At 42.6% G+C, this 26,943-nt stretch overlaps 1 protein-coding gene across 4 annotated transcripts in view; it reads left to right on the top strand.

The window, feature by feature from the left end:
* The first annotated feature begins 1,875 nt into the window (after positions 1-1,875).
* The window catches only part of cep126 (centrosomal protein 126), a 143,988-nt gene continuing 118,920 nt past the window's right edge, over positions 1,876-26,943 (top strand). For 3 of the 4 annotated variants that reach the window (XM_072263453.1, XM_072263450.1, XM_072263451.1), the window contains exons 1-3: positions 1,876-2,169; positions 15,209-15,328; positions 22,771-22,922. In XM_072263453.1, coding sequence (XP_072119554.1) covers positions 2,141-2,169; positions 15,209-15,328; positions 22,771-22,922 — 301 coding nt within the window. In that variant the 5' untranslated portion in view covers positions 1,876-2,140. Of the gene's footprint in view, positions 2,170-15,208; positions 15,329-22,751; positions 22,923-26,943 lie in introns of all 4 variants that reach the window. The other variant, XM_072263452.1, reaches the window with a different exon arrangement.

Genomic DNA, 26,943 nt, shown 5'->3' on the forward strand with positions numbered 1-26,943 from the left:
GTCCCTGTATACTTCCATCCCCATCAGGAAGGTCTCAAAGCTCTCCGCTTCTTTTTGGATTCCAGACCTAATCAGTTCCCCTCTACCACCACTCTGCTCCGTCTAGCGGAATGAGTCCTTACTCTTAATAATTTCTCCTTTGGCTCCTCCCACTTCCTTCAAACTAAAGGGCACCCCTATGGGTCCTAGCTATGCCTGCCTTTTTGTTGGCTTTGTGGAACAATCTATGTTCCAAACCTATTCTGGTATCTGTCCCCCACCTTTCCTTCGCTACATCGACGACTGCATTGGTGCTGCTTCCTGAACGCATGCTGAGCTCGTTGACTTAATTAACTTTGCCTCCAACTTTCACCCTGCCCTCAAGTTTACCTGGTCCATTTCCGACACCTCCCTCCCTTTTCTCGATCTTTCTGTCTCTATCTCTGGAGACTGCTTATCCACTGATGTCTACTATAAGCCTACTGACTCTCACAGCTGTCTGGACTATTCCTCTTCTCACCCTGTCTCTTGCAAAAATGCCATCCCCTTTTCGCAATTCCTCCGTCTTCGCCGCATCTGCTCTCAGGATGAGGCTTTTCATTCCAGGGCGAGGGAGATGTCTTCCTTTTTTACGAAAGGGGCTTCCCTTCCTCCACTATCAGCTCTGCTCTCAAACGCATCTCCCCCATTTCACGCACATCTGCTCTCACTCCATCCTCCCACCACCCCACTAGGAATAGGGTCCCCCTGGTCCTCACCTACTACCCCACCAGCCTCCGGGTCCAACATATTATTCTCCGTAACTTCCGCCACCTCCAACGGGATCCCACCACAAAGCACATCTTTCCCTCCCACCCCCCCTGCTTTCCGCAGGGATCGCTCCCTACGCGACTCCCTTGTCCATTCGTTCCCCTCATCCCTCCCCACTGATCTCCCTCCTGGCACTTATCCTTGTAAGTGGAACAAGTGCTACACATGCCCTTACACTTCCTCCCTTACCACCATTCAGGGCCCCAGACAGTCCTTCCAGGTGAGGCAACACTTCACCTGTGAGTCGGCTAGGGTGATATACTGTGTCCGGTGCTCCCGATGTGGCCTTCTATATATTGGCGAGACCCGACGCAGACTGGGAGACCGCTTTGCTGAACATCTACGCTCTGTCCGCCAGAGAAAGCAGGATCTCCCAGTGGCCACACATTTTAATTCCACATCCCATTCCCATTCTGATATGTCTATCCACGGCCGCCTCTGCCGTAAAGATGAAGCCACACTCAGGTTGGAGGAACAACACCTTATATTCCGTCTGGGTAGCCTCCAACCTGATGGCATGAACACTGACTTCTCTAACTTCCGCCAATGCCCCACCTCCCCCTCGTACCCCATCTGTTATTTATTTATATACACACATTCTTTCTTTCTCTCTCCTTTTTCTCCCTCTGTCCCTCTCACTATACCTCTTGCCCATCCTCTGGTTCCCCCCCCCCCTTTTCTTTCTCCCCGGACCTCCTGTCCCATGATTCTCTCATATCCCTTTTGACAATCACCTGTCCAGCTCTTGGCTCCATCCCTCCCCCTCCTGTCTTCTCCTATCATTTTGGATCTCCCCCTTCCCCTTCCACTTTCAAATCTCTTACTAACTCTTCCTTCAGTTAGCCTTGACGAAGGGTCTCGGCCTGAAACGTCGACTGTACCTCTTCCGAGAGATGGTGCCTGGCCTGCTGCGTTCACCAGCAACTTTGATGTGTGTTATCAGCATTAGAACACGCAAATCTTACCAGGTGCCGGCCGTGTTCAGTGCGCAGAATCCCATATATCGGCTGTGCTCAGTGCGCAGACTCTCCCACGTCTAGCAACGCCATAACTACAGCCGTTGCTATGGAAGCCGCGTCTCCAGTTGTTAACATGGCGAGGCCGAGGCTAGCTTGGAGAACACTTCGAGTACCAGTGCATTTCCCGCAGAGCTTTAGCATTGATGGCCTGCGAGAGAGTGGGTTGTAAGTGCAAATTTCCGCGGCACCCAATCCGAACCGAACGTTGTCCAGAATGGTGTTAGAATTGCGGCGGTGTCCCGAGAACTCGCGGGTCCTTTTGGAGAGCACTGCCCGCCGGTGACGGACTGAGGTGGAGGGAAATTTCAGACGCGGCTGTGGCCATTCTCAGGATGCAGATGCAACGAACAACTTCTTACTCGTATCCTTTAGTAATAGACCCGAACGAAGTAGGGAAAACATGGCAATAATTTCCCCGGGTAATTTCTTTGTGTTGCTCAGGAAATTTATTGATAACTCGTAACCCGAGATCATTCATTCGATCTTTTTCATATAACCATATAACAATTACAGCACGGAAACAGGCCATCTTGGCCTTTCTAGTCCATGCTGAACTCTTACTCTCACCTAGTCCCACTGACCTGCACTCAGCCTATAACCCTCCATTCCTTTCCTGTCCATATAGCTATCCAATTTAACTTTAAATGACAACATCGAACCTGCCTCAACCAGTTCCCTCTGCTCCTGGCTTGCTTTCTGGATACCCTTGTATATGAAGAACTTCTTGATGTTCTCCTTGGTGGCTTCCCACCAGAGAACTGGGGAATCAAAGGTTTTCAAGGTTCTCCAACCTGTGTACTCCTTCTCTAGTCCTACCAACATGGAATATGAGGTGTTAATCCCCTAATCTGTGTCCAGGCTCAACCTCACAGTACAGAAAGCCGTGGGCAGCATGTCAGTATGTGAATGGGGAGTGGTATTAAAATCACCGGCCACCAATATATACTGGTTATTGTAGCAGGAAGAGTGAAGGTGTATCAATTAGTCAGCCAGGCAGCATCTCTGGGAAGAGGCACATCCGACGCTTCAGGCCGAGACCCTTCCTTCAGTTAGTCCTGACGAAGGGTCTCGGCCCGAAACGCCGACTGCACCTCTCCCCAGAGACGCCGCTCGGCCTGCTGCATCCACCAGCAACCCCGATGTGCGTTGCCTGAACTTCCAGCATCTGCAGAATTCCTCGTGTTTTTGCATCAATTAGTTATCCCCAAACTGAGTTGGGTCTCACCAATGTAGAGCAGGCTACACTGGGAGGAAGAGTGATTAAGGAAGAGGTGTAGGGATAGATGTAACACTTATTGTAGTTGCAGGGTGTTTGGCAGACGAGAGTCACAGCGAGAGTGATCCCTGTGATAAATGGAGACAGACGTGGAGAGGAAGATGTGCCTAGTGGTGAGATCCTGGTGGAGATAGTGGAAATTGGAGAGAATATGTTGAATGCAGAGCCTCAGTGAATGGCAGATGCAGAAAAGGTAACCCTATCCTTGTTATGTCGTGGAGGGGACATGGGGAGAGGGCAGACGTGCAGGAAATGGAGGAGTTACGGGTGAGTTCTGTATTGATTGCAGTGGGCAGGAAACCCCTTTATTGATCGAAAAAAGATTTCTTGGATGTCCTAGAATGAAAAACCTCCTCATAAAATCAGATGCAGCAGAGACAGAGAAACTGAGAGAAGAGAATAGTATCCTTGAAAGTGATAGTGTGAGCAGAGTTTCCATAGGTCCATTTAATGTCAGAAAGTAACTGTTGTGGACAAGGTAACTGTGGGAGTCAGTAGGTTTGTTAAAGAGGCCAGAAGGTAATCGGTTTCTGGAGACAGAGAGAGACAGATCAGGAAAGGGGAGTGAGATCATGAAAATCGACCAAGCAAATTTGAGAGAGAGGGTGTATGTTGGTGGGAAAGTTGATAAATCTGACGACAACATGAGGAATTCTGCAGATGCTGGAATCTCAAGCAACACACATAAAAGTTGCTGGCGAATGCAGCAGGCCAGGCAGCACCTCCAGGAAGAGGCACAGTCGACGTTCTGGGCTGAGACCCTTCGTCAGGGCTCACTCCACACTAAATCTGACGAGCTCCACTCAGGAGCTGGAAACAGCATCAATGACGTCATCAATGTGGTGGAGAAAATTTTACCTGTCTACTTTTACTGCTCCAAAAACAGCCCAAAAATTTTAAAACAACACCAAATTACTTCACTATACTCAATGCAGCACTAGCCAAAGGGCAGATTCCAAATCATTTCCTTACTCAATGAGAAAGGTTCAATCTTCTTCCATGGTGTCAGGTACAGTTTCTTTTCATCCCAATTGCAGTACTCTTGGCAACTCACAGCAGGCTGGTCCCAGGGTAACTCAAACTTGCTCATCTACAATCACTCCATAAAATCGTTTTTTAAATGCATATTGTGTTAAAAATAAAATCAACACTAAGTTGTCTCTGTGGGTATGATAGGAAAATTGTGCTATACTTTAAACCATTCTGGTCCGAGATATATTACGGCCAGATTTATATGCAGACTAATTAACTCAAGTCTGAATATAAATCCAATAAATTCCACTTTTTTATTTGTTCTAACAGTGGGTTATCACACTTTTTAATGAATAACAGACATTTAACTTTCAGAGTTCACAAGTTGAAATAGAAAACAGTCCCAAAAGTTATAGCAATGAATTTTAATTGTTTGCTACACAGTTGATGCTCTTTTTATATATTCGCTACGTGGCGATACAGTTAGAACATAAGGCTTGAAGTTTCTTTTTTTCCCAAAACCCAGAAGTAAGTTATACCTTCAAAGATCATTTCTAGCTCTTCTCTTTCTGTCTCTTTCTCCAATCACCTTCCTAGCTCTTTGCTTCATCCCTCCCCCTCCAACTTTCATCTATTGCCTCTCCCCTCCCCCCATCTTTCAAATCTACTCCTCAGCTTTTTTTCTTCAGTCCTGCCGAAGGGTTTCTGCCCAAAACGTCGACTGTATATTTTTCTGTAGATGCTGCCTGGCCTGCTGAGTTCCTCCAGCATTGTATGTGTGTTGCTCGGATTTCCAGCAACTGCAGATTTTCTCGTTTGTACTGTAGATAGTCCATAACTCTGAAGTATGCAAAAGGGTGGGGGTGACTGTGGTTGATTAGTCTACAACTTTGAGATCTTGACCATTAAAGATTCTTTTTTTTTAGATGGCCAAGGACTTTTCTGGGTGCTATGGAGATACATTGGTTTTGATTTGGCTGAGAGGTGACTCCTGATATTACGTTTTCACGTTTTATTATGAGCCCATTTTTAGGAGCGAGTAGTGCCACTTAGTAGGGTAATTTACTGGAGGACTTTTACTTTGCAGGTGTATAGATATTTATCTCATATGTCTGAGGATGAGCCAGTGAGCACATGAAGTTCAGCCTTCAAGGTGCCCATACAGAAGGATTGTGTGCTGCAGCTCAGTGAATGAAGTTGAAGTGACTTGGTCCTGAGGTGATGGACATTAAGCAGTTTCATACACATTTGAAGATTTGTTCCATTCCATCAGGAAATGTGTTGGAATTGAAGTAATATTTCAGTGAAGGTTTGAACAACAGCTCTGCACCCCAGAGAGCCACTTCTTGCAGCTATTACAGCCATTAGTCTTTTGGAAAAGCCTCTATTAGCTTTGCCAACATTATGGAGCAAGATTTGTCTTTTCCTCCTTGCAAAATTGCTCAGGCTGTGCCAGGTTAGCTGGGGAGCAGCGGTGGAGATCAGTTTTGAGGCCTTGCCAAAGATTTTCTATTAGGTTAACGTCAGTACTTTGATTAGGCCACTTAAATCAATTTTCTTAATTTGAAGCCACTCCATTGTTGCTCTGGCAGTGTGCTTTGAGTCATTACCCTGCCAAAAGATGTACTTCCTCCCCATTTTAAGCTTTCTGGTAGCGGCGAGCAGGTTTTTATCTGGGATCTCTCTGTATTTAGCAGCCTTCATCTTCCCATCAATCCTGACTGGATTTCCAGTCCCTGCTGCTGAAAAGCATCTCCATGGCATGAAGCTACCTCCACCATACTTTACTGTAGGGATGGTGTTACTTGGTTGATGCATAGTATTAGATTTACACCACATAAAACACTTAGTGTTGAAGCCAGAAAGTTCCATTTTAGTCTAATATGCTACTTCAAGTATGAGACCTTCTTGTACATCTTTACAGTATCTTCTGAGTGATACTTTGCAAAGTCTTTATGGACAAGTACATGCTTCTTTTTAGCCAGAGCTTCTTCCTTGCCACTCTACCCTTTCTGTGCAAGGCCTTAGAGATTGTGGAGCCATGAACTGCCTCTGCAGCTCACTCAGAGTGACTGTTGGCATCACAGTAGCCTCTCTTACAACTGCCATTCTTCTCCAGCAACCAAGTTTAAAGAGGTAGCATAACCTAGGCAGTATGGCTGTGGTTTCATATTTTTCCACTTTTTTAAAGATGGTTTGCACTGAGATCTGAAGTATGTTTAATACAGATGAGATGGTCTTGTACCCTTGTGTTTCTCTATTATCATTTCCCCATCTTGTCTTGAATGCTCTTTTGTCTTCATTTTGATTCACTCTGTTGAAAATCTACAATACTGTTGGACTTTACAAAGGGGGGGTTATTTATTCTTATGAATTCATTGAAAATAGGCAATCCTCCACTTTTCTGCATCAACAAATTGGGTGAGAGGGTAAGGTAATATACAGTATTGCACCTGAGGAAAGTTAGTGTCGTAATTCCAAAAGGGATGAATACTTTTTCAGCCCCACAATTTTGGTTTTTAATTTTTAGCAAATAATTGACAGATTTTGGAATTTTTTTTGATTTGACATGATGCACAATGTTTTGCAGATTAGCTCAAATATCCTACTTCAATATAATTTAAATTTAGAAAATGAGACAGTAAAATGTGAGAATAGTTGTGGAGGCTGAATACTTTTTCAAGGCACTGTATATAGGACCTGAACCTTTCATTTTAAATTAATTTTAAAAAGCCCTACAAAGCACATGCAAGGACACATTTGGGGGAATAGAATCAACAGAAAAACAAATAGAAATTGAGGAAAATAAACAACATATTAGCCATATTTTTCCACTTTTTCAATGATGGATTGCACTAAGATCCGAAGTATGTTTAGTGCAGATGAGATGGTCTCTTACCCTTCCTCAGATCTGTGCTTCTCTAAGAAAATAAAGATTTGTTGAAAAATTAATTAACAAAGAAAAGAGTTTATAAATAACAAGAAGTTATCACTTCTGCGGTTACCTGCAAAATAACTAATGGGATATACAGTGCATTACAGATGAAATAAAGAAATCCATTCTCTACCTCTGGAGTCACAAAACTAATGTAAATGAAAGGATAAACAGGAAGATGTTTGCTGACAAAATTGTTTGATGAATGGCATTATTGGGTATGAGTTTGAATCAGGCGAACCTTTGAGCAAGCTACTTTACAAAAGAGCTCCTGTAGTGAAAGGTCTGCGACAATAATGCCAGACTTACAGAAAGCAATGCCCAGATTTGTTTTTAAGTTAATTACAATGCAATTCAATGTGAATAATATAGAAAGGATTCTGTCCTTGATGAAAGCCTGAGATATACAGCATCCACTGTAGACCTATTGTGGCAGTAGGCAAATTGCAGTGGGTCCAGATCCTTGCTTAGGCAGCAATTACTACTAGCCATGATCAACGTCTCAAAGCACTTCTTCACAGTAGATGTGAGTGCAACTGGGCAATAGTTGCAAAAGCAGCTTACCCTACTCTTCTTGGGCACCGGTGTGATTGATGCACTTTTGAAGCAGGTGAAAAACTCTGACTGCAGCAGTGAGAGATTGAAATGTCTTTGAACAATCCAGCCAGTTGGTTGGCATATGTTTTCAATGACCTACTAAGTACACCCTTGGGGCCTGATGACTGCGAGGATTCACCCTTTTGAAAGATATTCTGACACCGGCCTCTGTGATTGATATCACATGGTTGTCTGATAGTGTAGGGATTCTCAGAAGTGTAGTTTTATTCTCCCTTTCAAAGCATGCATAAAAAGAACGTGAAGCATCACAGCCATTTATGATGTTAGGTCTCACCTTGTTATGGCCTACAAACCCTGCCAGGGCTGATGTGCCTCTAACTTCACTTGGAATTGTTGTTTTGTTCTTAAGATAGCCTGGACAGGTAGGTTGTACCTAGACTTATTGTAGAGTTCTGGATCACCGGTCCTGAACCCTGCAGATCTAGCCGTTAGCATGCTGTGAATTTCACAGTCCATCTCTCGTTGCTAGTTTGGGTATGTCCAATACATTCTCATAGGGCATATACTCATCCACACAGGTCTTGATAAAGTTGGTGACAATTGTGGCATATTCATTCGGATCTGAAGGTGTCCTTGAATATTGTCCAGTTTGCGGAGATGTTTGTGCTTCCAGATTTGGGCTTCTGAATCATTGTAGGGATCACAGGTAATACCTTGAGTCTCACAATTGCTTCTATTATTGGACTTTGTCATTCATGCTACTGCTTTATTCTGACATTCACAGGAGCTTAAGAGAGCTTATTTTGCAATCAGATAGGAATATGTTTCAACACTGAAAATGATCCAAGATTTGATAATTTTTCCCATTACCTGCTAGCTGCTACTTGAATATTGGACACAGTTTCCAAACTTTGCTAACTTAAATTTATGATGGAGGATATCATCCTCTGGATTAATTAAAGCTGCAGAAAGTGAAATAACCTACAATTACCCGATACATACTGTACTTGATATAAGATTTAAAACCACGTTTCAACAAAGAAAAATGAAGGCTTGATGAAGCTTCTCTCTCCAACCATTCCAACCACCCACCTTCCCGCTCACTTGGTTTCACCTATCACCTGCCAATTTGTACTCCTTCCCCTCCCACACCTTCTTATTCTGGCTCCTTGCCCCTTCCTTTCCAGTCTTGATGAAGGGTTTTGGCCTGAAAGTGACTGTTTATCCCACACCATAGATGCTGCCTGATCTTCTGAGTCCAGCATTTTGTGTGTGTTGCAATAAATGCTTGAATCTTTATTAAAGTTTTTGTTTTGCATTCATTGCTTATGAAGTGACAGCCAACAATGGACTGCTTAAATGAGGAACTGCAGTTTCCAACCAGAGAATCATTCTGAGTTTATATGCAAATTATTATCCTTCTATGTAAGGATCGATGTTCTTGATCTATGATGATTACAGTAAATTTTAAATGTTCTGCACAGGAAGGAGATCAAGAAATACTGTCGAATTAATTTGTGCAATATATGTTCCATTAGCCTCAACAAGTGTGGATGTTATAGCACAGTCGATCTGCAAAAGGGAGCATGCACTAAGGCGAGACTCAAACAGTTTTTTTTATACGTTATTGATAGAGCCCCTAAGAATGAAGCTTTCCCTTACTCAGATTCATGTCAATGAACATTAAGAAAGAGCATAAATATCCACAGCTCAGTCCCAGTACCTGGGGAGTTACGATAGTGTAGTGGTTAGCACAGCGATCTAGGTTCAATTCCCACTGCTCCCTTTAAGAAGTTGGTATATTCTCCCTGTGATCACGTGGGATTCCTCTGGGTGCTCCGGTAAGCTCCCACAGTTCAAAGATGTACCGGTTAGTAGGTTAATTGGTCAATGTAAGTTGTCCCAAGATTGGGCTAATGTTAAAATTGGGGGATTGCTGGGCAGTGTGGCTTCAAGTTCCAGAAGGGCTTATTCCATGCTGTAGCTTAATAAATAAATAAATAAACAAATGTCTCAATTTAAATTGTGGTAAATATTCATTATGTTAGTAGAAGCATATGGATAAGAAAATTGTTCAAGACGCAACAATCCATTAAATGAACTTTAAATGCTAATATGACCATGGATGTGCATTTAATTGTGTTTGCAACTTTTAAATAAATGAAATAAATCAACTTTTCAACACCAATTAAAAAAAAATTCAATCAGAAATTTAAAGAAGTCAAATCTTTAAGGGTATTTTATATAGTTAGATAAAGAAACAAAGCATTAAGAGATTTGGAAGCAGTGCAAGCATATGAGATTGACTTCTGTTCATATAGATCATAATCTCCCAGATGTAATAGTGGCCAGAGGACCTAGGGTAACAGAGGAACTGAAGGAAATTTGTATCAGACAGAAAATGGTGTTGGGTAAACTGATGGGACTGAAGGTTGATAAATCCCCAGGGCCTCATGGTCTGCATCCCAGGGTACTTAAGGAGGTGGCTCTAGAAATCGTGGACACATTGGTAATCATTTTCCAATGTTCTATAGATTCAGGATCAGTTCCTGCGGATTGGAGGGTAACTAATGTTATCCCACTTTTTAAGAAAGGAGGGAGAGAGAAAACAGGCAATTATAGACCAGTTAGTCTGATATCAGTGGTGGGGAAGATGCTGGAATCAATTATAAAAGATGTAATAGCGGCATATTTGGATAGCAGTGGCAGGATAGGTCCGAGTCAGCATGGATTTACGAAGGGGAAGTCACGCTTGACTAATCTTCTGGAATTTTTTGAGAATGTGACTATGAAAATGGACATGGGAAAGCCAGTGGATGTAGTGTACCTGAACATTCAAAAAGCCTTTGATAAGGTCCCACATAGGAGGTTAGTGTGCAGAATTAGAGTAGATGGTATTGGGGGTAGGGTACTGACATGGATAGAAAATTGGTTGGCAGACAGAAAACAAAGAGTAGGGATTAATGGGTCCTTTTCAGAAAGGCAGGCAGTGACTAGTGGGGTACCGCAAGGCTCGGTGCTGGGACCGCAGCTATTTACAATATACATTAATGATTTAGATGAAGGTATTAAAAGTAACATTAGCAGATTTGCAGATGACACAAAGTTGGATGGCAGTGTGAAATGTGAGGAGGATGTTATGAGAATGCAGGGTGACTTGGACAGATTGGGTGAGTGGGCAGATGCAGTTTAATGTGGATAAGTGTGAGGTTATCCACTTTGGTGGCAAGAACAGTAAGGCAGATTACTATCTGAATGGCGTCGTTAGGAAAAGGGCAAGTACAACGCGATCTAGGTGTCCTTGTTCATCAGTCACTGAAAGTAAGCATGCAGGTACAGCAGACAGTGAAGAACACTAATGGCATGCTGGCCTTCATAACAAGGGGAATTGAGTATAGGAGCAAAGAGGTCCTTCTGCAGTTGTACAGGGCCCTCGTGGGACCACACCTGGAATATTGTGTACAGTTTTGGTCTCCAAATTTGAGGAAGGACATTCTAGCTATTGAGAGAGTGCAGCGTAGGTTCACGAGGTTAATTCCCAGGATGGCAGGACTGTCATATGTTGAAAAATTGGAGCGACTGGGGTTGTATACACTGGAATTTAGAAGGATGAGAGGGGATCAGATTGAAACATATAAGATTATTAAGGGATTGGACACACTAGAGGCAGGAAACATGTACCCGATGTTGGGGGAGTCCAGAACCAGAGGCTACAGTTTAAGAATAAGGGGTGGACAATTTAGAACAGAGTTGAGGAAAAACTTTTTCACACAGAGGGTTGTGGTTCTGTGAAATGCTCTGCCTCAGAAGGCAGTGGAGGCCAATTCTCTGGATTCTTTCAAACAAGAGTTAGATAGAGCTCTTAAAAATAGCGGAGTGATGGGATATGGGGAGAAGGCAGGAAAAGGGTACTGATTATGGATGATCGGCCATGATCACAGTGAATGGTGGTGTTGTCTTGATGGGCTGAATGGCCTACTCCTGCACCTATTGTCTATTGTCAAAGTATTGATGAGGGAAATTAAATGAATGTTTTTGACATGAATTTCAAAAAAATTAATGATGAAGTAATAAGGCTTTATTTTGTTATTAAGGGAATGTGTTAACAGCAAATTAGACAAAAGTCATAAAATGGGCAGTAAATTAATAGCCTTTCCGGGTAGCTCATAGATAACTTGTCTATAATGTATTTTAAACACAAATTACTCTGCAGATGCTGGGGTCAAAGCAACACTCACAACACGCTGGAGGAACTCAGCAGGTCGGGCAGCATCTGTGGGAACGATCAGTCAACGTTCCCGCCCGAAACATTGACTGATCATTTCCACGAATGCTGCCCGACCTGCTGAGTTCCTCCAGCGTGTTGTGAGTGCTATAATGTATTTTATTGGATGTTTGACCACGAACACTCAAAGGTGTTTCAATGGGGAAAAGTTTGTATTTATTAGCATCGTGAAAGGTTAATGACATTGTCCCAATGTAGCATTTTTTACCTCTTTAGGTGATACCCAATATGGCTTTGGGGCAAATTATGGCATTCACTTCGCACACCACAAAATGAGTCAAATCTAGTTTCTAAATTATGAAGTATCATTGTTGGAAAGGAATCAGAAGGAAAATAAAATTGGCCAGATGAGGAAAGGGGTTGGAGAAAGGCAGAATATCATTTAGATATTGAGAATGGTATGACTGTGGTCCCAAACTGGTAACTGCTGCTCACACGCCAGTGCTTCTTCTGACAGGGTAATGGGAAATGGGCTCTACGACTTTCAGTGGAAAGGTGGTTATGCCATTAAGAAATTAAAGAATTCAGATAAGGTAGAAATTGGGGAGGATTGGAGAATTTAGGATAAGAAATCTGTTTTGAAAAAGGTAGGGACAGCATTGTATATGGTATCTAATTTTCAGTACCAGCAAATAAGTGCTTAGGAATTGGATAGCAGGTGATTAAAAGATCCATTGGAAATTTAACGGTCTTTTTGTGCTGCTTTAGCAAGGGGAATATAAAATCTGTTTAGTAAGAGCAAGCTGAAAGCAAAGTTTGGAAGAGGGGAAGGCTCAAGGTTAGAATCAAGAGTGTTAAATGATAAAGAGGTGGCATTAAAGATTAGAATCAGGCTTATTATCTTTGACTTGTACATTGTGAATTTGTTTTGCAGAAGGACATAAATTTACTACAAGTTACAATAATAAATAGTGCAAAGAAAGGAATAATGAGATAGTGTTCATGGGTTCAATTGGGGCAGGAGTTATTGATTCAGGAAGCTATTCCTTAGTAAATTCCTTTTTTAAAGAAAAGGGCTTCCCTTCCTCCACTATCAACTCTGCTCTTAAACGCATCTCCCCCATTTCACGTACATCTGCTCTCACTCCATCCTCCCTCCACCCCACTTGGAATAGGGTTCCCCTGGTCCTCACCTACCACCCCACCAGCCTCCGGGTCCAACATATTATTCTCCGTAACTTCCGCCACCTCCAACGGGATCCCACCACTAAGCACATCTTTCCCTCCCCCCCCCGCGTTCCGCAGGGATCGCTCCCTACGCAACTCCCTTGTCCATTCGTCCCTCCCATCCCTCCCCACTGATCTCCCTCCTGGCACTTATCCATGTAAGCGGAACAAGTGCTACACATGCCCTTACACTTCCTCCCTTACCACCATTCAGGGCCCCAAACAGTCCTTCCAGGTGAGGCAACACTTCACCTGTGAGTCGACCGGGGTGATATACTGCGTCCAGTGCTCCCGATGTGGCCTTTTATATATTGGCGAGACCCGACGCAGACTGGGAGACCGCTTTGCTGAACATCTACGCTCTGTCCGCCAGAGAAAGCAGGATCTCCCAGTGGTCACACATTTTAATTCCACATCCCATTCCCATTCTGACATGTTTATCCATGGCCTCCTCTACTATAAAGATGAAGCCACACTCAGGTTGGAGGAACAACACCTTATATTCTGTCTGGGTAGCCTCCAACCTGATGGCATGAACATTGACTTCTCTAACTTCCGCTAAGTCCCCACCTCCCCCTCGTACCCCATCTGTTACTTACTTTTATGCACACATTCTTTCTCTCACTCTCCTTTTTCTCCCTCTGTCCCTCTGAATATACCTCTTGCCCATCCTCTGGGCCCCCCCCCTTGTCTTTCTTCCCGGATCTCCTGTCCCATAATCCTCTCGTATCCCCTTTTGCCTATCACCTGTCCAGCTCTTGGCTCTATCCCTCCCCCTCCTGTCTTCTCCTATCATTTTGGATCTCCCCCTCCCCCTCCAACTTTCAAATCCCTTTCTCACTCTTCCTTCAGTTAGTCCTGACGAAGGGTCTCGGTCTGAAACGTCGACTGCACCTCTTCCTACAGATGCTGCCTGGCCTGCTGCGTTCACCAGCAACTTTGATGTGTATTCCTTAGTAATACTTTTTTTTTAAAGACCTGTTTGACTAGCAGCAATGAGAGAAAAGCTCAAAGCTAGAAACCATGATTTCCAAAAAGACAAAGAACCAAAATAAGCATACTGGTTTGGACAGAAAGGGAAAATTAATATTTTGGGATGGATTATTGTATCTCTTGTGAAATAGCCTATTTAAAGAATTTTTACATCTACACTGAAATAAAACATTGCTAGAACCAGAAAAAAATGTAACCATGAGACAAGATTGAAAAAACTGTACAAGCTGGGGACTGCTTTCTGTGGAACTGAGAAGGATGAGATCTGACTCAAATGAAATGTATAAGATTGTAATGGGATTGGACATCGTGAGTAGGCAAATCCAGTTTCTCTTAGTAAAGGGGTAAAAAAAAATTATACTAATTGGTAGAAGGACTGGAGAGAAGGTGAGGACAATATTTTTCACCCAAGGGTGGTAAGAATCCAGTACTCACATCTAAAAAAGTTGCAGATGCAAACACCTATATTACTTTTAAAAAGTAATTGATTGTTTACTTGGAGCTGTGACCTGCAGCACTCCTGATCAAGTGCTGGAAGCTGAAAATTAGCTGGGAACAATTTTTAATCAGCATGCTATCCTTCTGTGTTGTAATTTTTTTAATGATTAGATTACTAGTGTGAAAACCTTAATTTTTTTTCTTCTTTACTGTAGCAGTAAAATTGCTCACGGTCCTATTGCAAATGTTAACTAAAGATGATTAAACAAAATCTGACAATATGGACCTAAAGATTATAATTAAGCAGTAGTAAAGTCAAATAAATTTGAGTTTTGGTTTTTTTTGTAGCTTTTAAGTTAAAGTATATACTACAATTCTACAGTTATTGGAATAAACTGGGGTCTTACAAAGTACTCATTAAATATCGGGAAGATATACTGCATTTGCCATGTATGTTGGTGTATGTGTGCACACTGATCTAGTGATAAATGGTCATGTGCACTTAAAATTTGTTTTTCTGTAATGTTGAACAAATTTGTATATGAAACAGTGTGTAATTAAGAAAATTAGAAACACATAGGTATTTAAAGGACCTGTTTAAAACAAATTGGGTGTGAGGTTGTACATTTGAAAAGTAGTATTCTATACCATGGGTTGAATACATTCATTAATTCAAATTGAAATACATATTTTAACATAATCAAACTTTATTAATTTTTTCCCATGTTTGCCCATGTTATTATTTCTACATTTATTCTTGACTCCTGCCCTTTTAGAAATATAAAAACACACCTGAAGCCAGAGTGGAATGAAGAACAGCAAAGATTATTGGAAGTACAAAAAACAAATAGGGCCAAAGTTCATAAATTTAGTTTGCAAACGCTCCGCAGGCAGAAGTAAGTACAATGTGTCAGACTTGGAGTTGTCGGGTAAATGATGTTTCATACCCAGGAGGTAAAGCTCGAGATTTTTTGTTTTCCAACTGACACTGGAATTTGCCATTGTTTATTTAACATTTTCTAATGCTGTGGCAATGAATTCTATGTTCACCACCCTCTGGATAAAGAAATAACCCCTCATCTCCATTCTAAATAGATGTCCCTCAGTTCTGAAGCTGTGCCCTCTGGTCCCATACTCCCCTATTCTAGGAAACACCCTCTCCACATCCACTCCATCTAGGCCTTTCAATATTTGATAGTTTTCAATGAGATCCACTTCAATCTTCTAAATTCCAATGAGTACAGGTACAGAGCCATCAAACACTTCTCATATGATAACACTTTCATTCCTGGGATCATTCTCATGAACTTCCTCTGAACCCTCCCTGATGCCATGATATCTTTTCCTAAAGAGGGCCAAAATGACTCTCAATACTCCAAGTACGATCAATCCCTTATAAAGCCTCAGCATTACATCTTTGCTTTTGTATTTTAGTCCACTCGAAATGAATGTTAACATTGCATTTGCCTTCCTTACCACTGAAAGTTAACCTTTAAGGAATCCTACATAAGGACTCTCAAGTCCCTCTGTATTTCTGATTTTTTAATTTTCCCCCCACTTAGAGAATAGTCCATACCTTTATTCCTTATGCCAAAGTGCATGGCCATGCACTTTCCTACATTATATTCATCTGGCACTTCTTTACCCATTCCCCCAATCTGTCTAAGTCCTTCTGCGGATACCGTGCTTCCTCAACACTACCTGACCCTCAACTTATCTTTGTATCATCTGCAAACTTGGCCACAAAGCTATCAATTCCTTCATCCTTTTCATTGACATACAATGTGAAAAGAAGCAATTGCAACACCAACACCTGCAGCACACAACTGGTCAGCAGAAACCAATCAGAAAAGACTGCCTTTGTCTCCGGCCAATCAGATAATGCTCTATCCATGCTAGTATCTTTCTTGTAATACCAAGGGCTCTAAACTACTTAAGCAGCCTCATGTGTGCCACCATGTAAAAAGCTCAATGAAAATCTAAATAAACAATACCCACTGATATGCCTTTGTCTATCCTGTCTGTTATTTCTTCACATAATTCCAACAGATTTGTTAGGCACAATTTCCATTTTAGAAAACCATGATGATTTTGGCCTATTTTATTATGTGCCTCCAAGTACTCCAAAAACCTCATCCTTAATAATAGACCCCAACTTATTTCCCCCATTACTATCTCTCCAGCATTATTTTCCAGCAGTCCGATATTTACTGTCATCCTCTTTAACTCTTTATATACTGTATCTGAAAAATCTTATTGTATCCTCATTTATATTATTGGTTAGTGTACTTCTATATTTAATCTTTTCTCTCTTTATGGCTTTTTAGTTGCCTTCTGTTGGTTTTTGAAAGCTTCCCAATCCTCTAACTTCCCACTAATTTTTGCTGTATTATATGTCTTCTCTTTTCCTTTTATGCTGTCTTTGACTCCCCTATTATAGGAAACATCCTCTCTACATCTGCTCCACAGTTGTCTCATCCTTCTTTTAGAATACTCCTTCATCTTTGGGATGTATCTTTCCTGTGCCTTCCAAATTTCCCCAATAAACTTCAGCTACTGGTAATCTGTTGTCATCCCTGCTAGTGTGCCCTTCCAATCAACTTTGGCCAGCTCCTCTTTCATGCTTCTGTAATTTCCTTTACTCCATTGTAATAATGATACATTCAATTTTATCTACTCCTTCTCAAACTGCAGGGTAAATTCTATCATATTATGATCACTGCCCTCCTAAGTGTTCCTTTATCTTAAGCTTCCTGATCATTGGGTCATTATATAACACCCAATCCAGAATTGCCATTCCCCTTGTGGGCTCAACCACAAGCTGCTCTAAAAACCCATCATGCATGCATTCTACAAATTTCCTCTCTTGGGATCCAGTTCCAACCACATTTTCCCAATCTACCTCTGTATTGAAATCCCCCATGATTATTGCAACTTTGCTCCTTTTACATGCTTTTCCTATCTCCTGTTGTAATTTGTAGCTCATATCTTGGCTACTCTTCAAAGGCCTGCATGTGATTCCCACCAGAGTTTTTTTTTACCCTTGCAGTTTCTTAACTCTACCCACAAGGATTCTACATCTTCTAATTCTATGTCAGCTCTTTCCAAAGATCTTAGTTAATTTTTTACCAATAGAGCCATTGTAATGTTTTCTAACTTCAAAACATTATATTAATTCAAGGAAAATATGGAAATCCGGGAATGCGGGTCTGGCTTTGTCTTTACTTTAAACGAGGTGCACACATATCACGAGGTAGCGTGATGACATATGCAATTAACGAATTTATACTTGTAACCCTTAATGAATTATTTAAACGAACAAGAATTCTTAATACAACACTTCTCCTTGCTTAGCTATAAACTTTAACTCAATAGAGAATGCATCTCAACTACATATACAGCATGCTATATAATACAACTACATCCACAGCATAGTGAATTTTAAATTGTCCCATTCAGACTTAAAGATTTAATCACTGTGAAGAATTTCTTACTCTTGTGGGATAATGTCTTTCCTGACAATGGGAATCACTCTGCTTGGCAGGTGAGACTTGCGGATGTGAAACTATCTCAGGTTCTGGGGCGACGTAAGAGTTGATACTCAGACTGTATGAAATGGTCTGACAGCTCTGGACACCTTTCTTCTTTTCTTGCTCTGGTTCTACTTCAAGCACTTTCTTTTTCTTTCTTGTGTTCCTCCTCTCTTTCACACCATTCTCTTTCTCATTCACATTCTTTCTCTGTCTCTTCACTCCTTTTTCTAATTTGTGCATCTTGATCTTGGGACTGTCCATTTAGTTCACTGGAGTATTCTCTTATTAATCCTTTGATTGCTCCCCTTAGATATGATCTCTCCTCTTAATTGCTTCATCTACAGCATCATGACAAATCCTCTGCTTTTGTATCTCCATTGACTCCTTTCTATTTGGCCTTCCATTCATAGAGCTGGGCTTTCATCTTTGCATCTACTTTTACAAGGAGATTTTTGTCACCCACTTGAAGTTCATGTCATAACTTTCATGCACACAGAGTATATTCTGGTTCTTTATACTCCCATAAGCCGAATGCTTGCAACTTTACTGAAACTCCTTGAACTCTCTTCCAGCTTAAAACCAAGCCACATTTTGCAAGTCACTGCCTGATTAACATATCAGAAGTTCTCTCAGATATGTTGCCTACAAAAATTGAAGTCGGACCACTGATTTTGTCCATTTCATGCTTCCTCTGAGCAGCATGGTCCTTCCTTGTTCCAATATACTTTCCAACCAGAGACACAGAGGTTGGCACCAACACCTGTTTGTTCTCTGTTGGGCAATGGTTCATGGTGTTTGGCATGGAAACGGTAGCGGTGTCATCCAGTACATTTCTTAATTTGCTTTCAATTGGCTTCATTACAGGGGATGTGGCTTGCAAACAGTGGATGGATCTCCAATCAAGTTGTGGTTTCCTCAGCCAATCACACCCCAACAACGCTGGCCCTTTTTTTTCCACATCCAAGCTCAATATGGTTCGTTGGGTGTTGTATTTCAATGTTATAGATGTCATTCCCACAGGAGTTATCTTTTCTCCAGGATAACTTCTTAGTTGGATTTCTGCAGGCTTCAGTTTAATATCTCTGAAATGTCTCTCAAACTCATTTTGTGGAATGACTGAAAAAGCTGATCCAATGTCCAATTCTATTTTAGTTAATTTGCTATTTACTTCTGCCGTGAGCCATATTGCTTGTTTAATATTAATTTTCACATTGCTAATCCTGTGTCACTCTCATCATTATCAGATTTTTCATTAACCATGTGCAGATTTTGAAACTGCAACTTGACTTTTTAGCATATTTCCTTCCCTGAGAAGCCCATTCATTTTAGTCTGCCTGATACACACTTTATATTTGTCCTACTTTGTTGCATTTTCTGCAAGTTTCACATTTGTTTGGTATATGTGAGCCCTGCCACGACAGTAACGCAATTTGTTTGGCCAGGCCATTTTTTGTTGAGACCGTAGCGGCCTGCACACGCGGGACTCGAACCGCCATCGGGAGCCACGGGCGGATACGCAGTAGCGCGTTTGTAACTACTCGCTCGAGGCGGACACTCCGGGGATAGTCTAACATCACGTCCGCCCTGCGGGTCGCAGGGGCCCATGGGAGGGGAGATTTAAGCACGCGATTTTGAATCAGTAAAGTCATTCTGAGTTCAGCTGTCTCTGCCTCCGTGTGTTTTCAGAGTAGCGCATTTGCACGCGACTACATTGGTGACCCCGACGTTCCAGACAGTCTCTCTGAAGCTCCCGACTTTCTGGGCCACTCAGCCCCACATTTGGTTCGAGCAGGCTGAGGCCCAGTTCAATATCAGAGACATTACAGCCGACGCCAGGTGGTACTACTACGTGGTCAGCACGCTCAACCAGGAGACGGCAGGCCGGATCATCGACTTCCTAAGCCAGCCACCAATGGAGGACAGGTACACTAAGCTTAAGGCGCCCCTGAGCTGTACCTTTGGACTCTCCCACCGCGAACGGGCCGCACGGCTCCCACACATGGACGGCCTGGGCGACCGCATGCCACCGAGCTCATGAATGATCATGGACGCTCATGGATGGCCATAAGCCGTGCCTTTTATTCGAACAGTTTTTCCTCGAGCAAATGCCAGAGGACACTCGCCTCCTGCTCACGAGTGAGGATTTCAGCGACCCACACAGGGTCGCGGCTAAAGCAGACATCCTTTGGCAGAGCAAGCAACATGGAGCAGCCTCCATTGGCCTAGCCACGATCGTGCGCCCCAATGCCCAGGCCCTGCAACCGAAGCTGTCAAGACCCACGGGGAAAAAAGACGGAAGTTCGGAACGATGGTGTTTCTATCAACAAAGATGGGGCTCACACGCACGCCGCTGCCGTCCACCATGTGCTGTTCCAGGAAATGCTGGGGCCAGCCGTCACTAATGGCTACGACGGCTGGCCACCGAGACAGCTTCCTGTACCTCTGGGACTGACACTCCAGGCGGCGCTTCCTGGTAGACACCGGGGCCAAAGACAGCGTACTCCCCCGCTCGAACATGGACACTCGTACCACGGTCCCCGGCCCCGAACTCAACGCTGTAAATGGCACCAGTATTCGGACGTACGGCCCGCGAACTATCTCACTGCATTTCGGGTCCAGCTGTTTCACTTGGACTTTCACATTGGCAGCGGTGTCACAGCCACTACTAGGGGCAGATTTCCTACGAGCTAACTGCCTCCTGGTCGATCTAAAAGGCCGGCGTTTGGTCCTTGCTGAGATATTCCAAACTTTCCAGCTCGGAGAAACCAAGCTACTGGCCTTCCACATGGATTCCATGACCCTCTCAGGTAACAAATTCGCCAGAGTGTTGGCGGAATTCTCCTCCATAGTCACCCTGCAGTTCTCCACGGCCGACCCCAAATATGGCGTGCAGCACCACATCCCTACGCAAGGACCACTGCTGCATGCCCGAGCTCGCAGGCTCCCACCCGACAAGCTCCACCTCGCCAAGGAGGAGTTCCGTAAGATGGAAGAGATGGGAATCGTACGCCGCTCAGACAGCCCGTGGGCAGCCCCGCTGCACATGGTGCCCAAGTCCGCAGGAGGATGGAGGCCCTGCGGAGACTACAGAAGGCTCAACGATGCCACAACTGCCGACAGATACCCGGTACCCCACATCCAGGACTTCATGGCGAACCTGCACGGAGCGACCATCTTCTCGAAAATCAACCTGGTCAGGGGATACTATCAGATCCCAGTGCACACCGACGATGTGCCCAAGACAGCCCTCATCACCCGTTCAGCTTGTTTGAACTCCTGAGGATGCCTTTCGGTGTCAAGAATGCAGCCCAAACTTTCCAAAGGCTCATGGACTCGGTGGGATGCAGCCTGGGATTTCGTTTTCATTTAATTGGACGATATCCTGGTGGCCAGCAGTTCGCACCAAGAGCACGTGGCACATTTGCGCCAGCTCTGCCAACGCCTGAGTGACCACGGACTGGCAATCAATCCGGCGAAATGACAGTTTGGGCTGACGGAGATCGACTTCTTGGGCCACAGAGTCAACCAACATGGCGCAGTTCCCCTACTGGACTAGGTCCAGACCATCTGCCAGTTCCCCAAGCCCAGCACGGTCAAGGGCCTGCAGGAGTTCATAGGGACGATCAACTTGTATCATCGGTTCGTGCCGGTGGTGGCACGCATCATGAGACCCTTGTTCAGCCTGATGGCCGGCAAGACCAAAGAAGTGGCATGGGATGCGGAGTCCATGGAGGCATTCGAGCAGGCCAAGGAGGCGCTGGCAAAGGCTGCCTTTCTGGTACACCCGAGAGCCAATGTACCCACGGCACTCACAGTCAACTCTTCCGACACGGCAGTCGGTGGAGTCCTGGACCAGCTCGTCTAGGACCAGTGGCGACCACTTGCTTTCTTCAGCCGGCACCTATGGCCACCAGAGGTGAGGTACAGCACTTTCGACAGAAAGTTGCTAGCGCTTTACCTGGCTGTCCAGCATTTCCGGTACTTCCTTGAGGGAAGGCAGTATACGGACCACAAGCCCCTCACCTTCGCACTGGCCAAGGTATCGGACCCATGGTCGGCTCGGCAGCAGAGGCACCTGTCCTTTATTTCAGATTTCACCACGGACGTTCGCCACATCGCAGGGAAGAACAACGTTGTCGCCGACACACTGTCTCGCCCCTGCCTCCACTCAGTAGGCATATCGTCCTCAGGAACAGACTACGCAGCACTGGCAGAAGCACAATGTTCGGACACCGAGATCCCGGCTTACCGCACCGCCGTTTCGGGGCTCCAGTTGGAGGATGTCTCCATCGGCCTGGCAGCAGATCGATCCCGTGCGACGTGATTTCACAACAATCATTCTATGTGATAATGGGATCCAGACTTTCATAACTCTGGGACAAGAAGATTTATCTGAATTCCTTATTAGATTTCTTTATGGCGTGTTTATATCTTTTATAGATGCATTTCAGTTATGCTCTTCCCCACAACTGGGGAAAAAATTTCTTTGTATCTACTGCAACAGATTTTTAAAAATCATTTTTAAAGACAGCTAATCAGACATTGCACTGCCAGCTTGCAGGTATAATACTGAATAATACCATTTACTTTGATAATCACGACTGAAGAAATTATTTCTTAAATGATGTACATTCACTATATCAAGTAGTTGGGTGACCGAGCTTCTCAAAATTGGCTGTGAAACTTTAATCTAAGGAATCACATTAATTTTTCATGGTTCTGCCTTATGTTATCATAGTAACTTTTCAGAAGTTCTATGTAAATCACTACTACACTACCCTTGCAGAATTTTGTATTGCATATAGAGCCCTTCAGGAGAGGCACAAAGAAGATGAGGAAAAAGAACGAAGATTTAGTGAGAAGGTGCTTCAAGAACGAAAACTGAAGCAACAAGATGCAACTGAGAGATTTCAGCGAGCCCATCTGATGTCATCGCAGTGCCGGCAAAATATAACTGGTTAGAAATAAATGTATTTAATATAATTTGTAAGTTGTTGTACAGCAATAGACTCTTTTATTCATCCATATAATATTTCAAATTCACAAATAGTTTTAATTTACGAGCATACATTCTAACTGTTCATAAGATTACTAGTATTTATGCAGCAGTCATGGTTTTGGGTATATAGATTCACAGACAACATGTTTACATAATTCACACTGTGGTTCCAAATGGCATTCCTTTTCAGGACCTGTTATGTCCTGAAATAATGAAGGCACACCAGACTACACAGCAGGAATCCTTGCATACATTATACAACAGGTAAACTTAGTTCAACATTCAGCAACATCTCTGTGTAACAAGATGGGGGTTGTAAAGAAATACAATTAAGAGGAAAACGAAAAAGACTTTTAAAACCTGCAGGAGGATCTGGACCAGATGGGGAAATGGACTGAAAAGTGGCAGATGGCATTTAATTCAGACAAGTGTGAGGCATTGGGCTTTGGGAGGATAGACCAGGGTAGGACTTAAACAATGAATGGTAGGGCACTGAGGAATGTGGCAGAACAAAAAGATTTTAAATTAATTGAAAGTGGTGTCACAGGAAGATAGGGGCATAAAGAGAGCTTTAGGCATATTGGCTTGCATAAATTAGAGTATTGAGTACGAGAGTTGGGATGTTATGTTAAAGTTGTATAAGACGTTGATGAGGCCAAATTTGGAGTATTGTGTGCAGTTGTGATCCCTACCCACAGGAAAAATAAGATTGAAAGAATACAGCAGCAATTTACAAGGATGTTGCTGTGACCTGAGGAACTGAGTTGGGTGATGGAAAAAAAAACTTAAAATATGATGAAATAGGAAAAATGGGGTGTATATTGCATGTCACATGAATTCTTCTAGTGAGAAGAATGCTAAACACATTTAGTTTAGGAGGAAGTGAATAGGAAAATAAAGCTGGAAATATGAGAGAATAAGGAAGTAGAAAGGCTGTTGGCCCCAAAAGACTTCTACCAGATAGTTCAGGGTTCTAGTGGTGGGGCCTATTTGAATCAAAGAAGTTGATTGTGGGCACAGGGGAAAAGTAGAATTCGTAATGAGCACTTGGTATATTGTTTACTCAGGAAGGCGTTGCTGAAAAATATTGGTATTAGCAGTTACAGTAGAGATGAAAATTGATGGCAGAATATATTGGAAAGACTGGTTTTGTTTATAATGGTTACCTGCCTGATTGGCTTGCATCCCAGTTTACTAAGAAAAGTGGAGGTCAAGACGGTACAAAACTCTCTGTGATCTTTCAATCTTCCCTAGGTACGAAGAAGATTGATGGAGGATTGTAAAGTGGCAAGTGTAATGGCTTTGTGCTAGAAAGTGTAAGGACATTACTAGTTTAAAAATAGGCCAATTAACATAGGTGGTGGGCAAGGTTTTAGAAAAAATAATTTTAAACATTGAAGTTGTACCTGTCTCTACCATTTCCTCTGGCAGTTCATTCTATATACCCACTACCCTCTGTGAAAAAACTTACATCACAATCCTCTTAAAATCTTTCTCTTCTCACCTTAAACCTACATTTTCTAGATTTAAATTTTGTATCCTGTAAAAAAAAGACTGTGACATTACACCTTATCTAGGCCCTTAATTATTTTAAAAACATCTGTAAGTTCACTCCTTAGCTTCTTTCACTCCAGGGTGAATAGTCCCACACAATCTAGTTTCTCCTTATAACTCAATCCCTCCAGACTTAGCAATATCCTGTGAATCTCTTCTGCACCCTTTTCAGCTTAAGCACATCGTTCCTATAGTCTGGCAACTAGAATGCACACAGTATTCCAGATGCCATCTCACCAGTGCATGATGTCCCACTTTTATACTCAGTGCCCCATCTAGTGACGGCAAGCATGTCGTAAACCTCCTTCACAATTTTGTTTATCTGTGTCTCTGTTTTCAGAATACTATGAACATGAATCCCTACATCATTCTGTTCTACTGCACTCCCAAGAGTCCTGTCATTTTCTGCCTAAACCCTCCTCTCCTTTAACTTTACAAAATACATCATGTTGAACTTGATTGAGTTAAATACTCTCTGCTATTCCTTTGCTCACTCTCCCAGTTGATCTAGACTATGTTGTAACATTAGACAAACTCCTGCACTGTCCACTGTACCATCAATTTAGTGTCATCTGCAAATTTACTAACCACTGCCAGCTACATTCTCATCCAGATTGTTAATATAAATGATAAGTGCCAATTCCTGCAGCATACCACAGGTCACAGGCCTCCAATCTGAGAAGCAACTTTCTGCTACTACCCTCTGACTCCTTCCACAAAGCCAATTTTGCATCCAATAGGCTAGCTCATCATGGATCCCATGTGTTCTCACCTTCCAGACCAGTCTACATGTGAGTTATTGTCAAGAGAGTTGGTAAAGTCCATTTTTGATGAAGATCCAGAGGAGGTCAATGGTTAAAATGCAGTGGATTTTGTCTACATAGATCTTAACCAAAAGAAAGTTGATAAAGTACATACAAAGGCTGGTGAACAAAACTCAGGTTTATGCAAGAGTTTAGATTAAAATAATCTCAAAGACAGGAGGGGAAAAAGAATTAGTCATGATTAAATGGCAGAGTAGACTCAATGGGCCAAATGGCCTAATCCTGCTCCCATGTCCTATGGCTTTATGGAAACAACTTGTAAAAGAAGTTATTTTCCAGACGAGCATGGTTCTAAAGAATCTACAAGAACAGACGCACACCTGGAGTGGGGTGGGGATGTGGGGTGTTGGCTGGACATATTGAAAGTAATTAAAAAAGACATTTTACTGAAACTTTATGAAGTTCTGGTTAGGCCACAACTAGAGCATTGCATCCAGGTCTGGTCACCACACATTAGGAAAGGTGAGAGGGTTCAGCAGAGTTCTAGGAATGAGAGATTTTAACTTTCAAGTTTCTGTTGAAAAATCCCAAATTATTCTCATTGGAGCAAAGGAAGTCGAAGAAAAAGTTGATAGGGATTTTGAAAAGGTAGACAGAGAAAATCTACTCCTACTGGTTGATGGTACAGTGACAAGGAGGTGCATATTTAAGATGCAATGCAGAAGGATACACAGAAGAAATTTGTTTTCTTTCATAGAAGGTGGACTGGTCTGTAGTTTGCTTCTTGCAAGGATAGTGGAAGTGGAGAATATCAAGATGTTAAAAGAAAATAGGATAATTATTTGAGGGTGATAAATATGTAGGGTTATGGAGATAGAGCAGGATTGACAATTGCTCTACAGAGAGCTGGCATATATTCTTGGGCTTAATGGCCACTCGTGCTTTTATGACTTGCAACAATCTAGCAATGATTTTAGTCTATTGCCCTTGCTGGTGCTGTTGAATGAGCTGCAATCACATGTAGTAAACCAGATTGGGAACAATAATTACAGTCAAGTTGAGACCTATCCTCCAATCTCAGCCTCTCCAATAATCAGTTTGTACCAGAGTCTAAGCTTTATGCTATCTTCACGCCTTCCAGAAGTTTCTTTCCCCAGGCAATTAATCTGATCAACTGACCCCCCCCTGACCACCCACCCTCTATCTATTACCTCAGTCACCGTACTGCACTGTAAACACTTTAAACTATTTTTATAATGCTGTTTACATTGTAAATACAAACTAGTATTTATGTATATTTTATTCTGTATCTATACTTTAACCTCGAACTTCATTTTTAAACATTTTTTTATTCTGTATAACTTTTGAATGTTGTTGATTTTGTCGCACCAACACACAACAGCAAATTCCTAATACAGTTGACCTTGTTTGATCCTAGTACAGCAATCATTGTGGAAAAATGCTCTCTTCTGTGAACAGACTGGATTTGCATCTGTTTCTTGATTATTTTGCCAATTGATTCATAGAGAGGAATAAACAGTCCTGAAAGATTGACAGTTCATTTCTCTCCATAAATGCTGCCTGACCTGCTGAGTTCTTCCAGGATTTCCTATGTGTTACTCTGTTCAATTATATAATAGCTCACATGTTATTTACACTCA

Source organism: Mobula birostris, chromosome 7 (assembly GCF_030028105.1).
Source record: "Mobula birostris isolate sMobBir1 chromosome 7, sMobBir1.hap1, whole genome shotgun sequence".
In the NCBI taxonomy this organism is placed as follows: Eukaryota; Metazoa; Chordata; class Chondrichthyes; order Myliobatiformes; family Myliobatidae; genus Mobula; species Mobula birostris.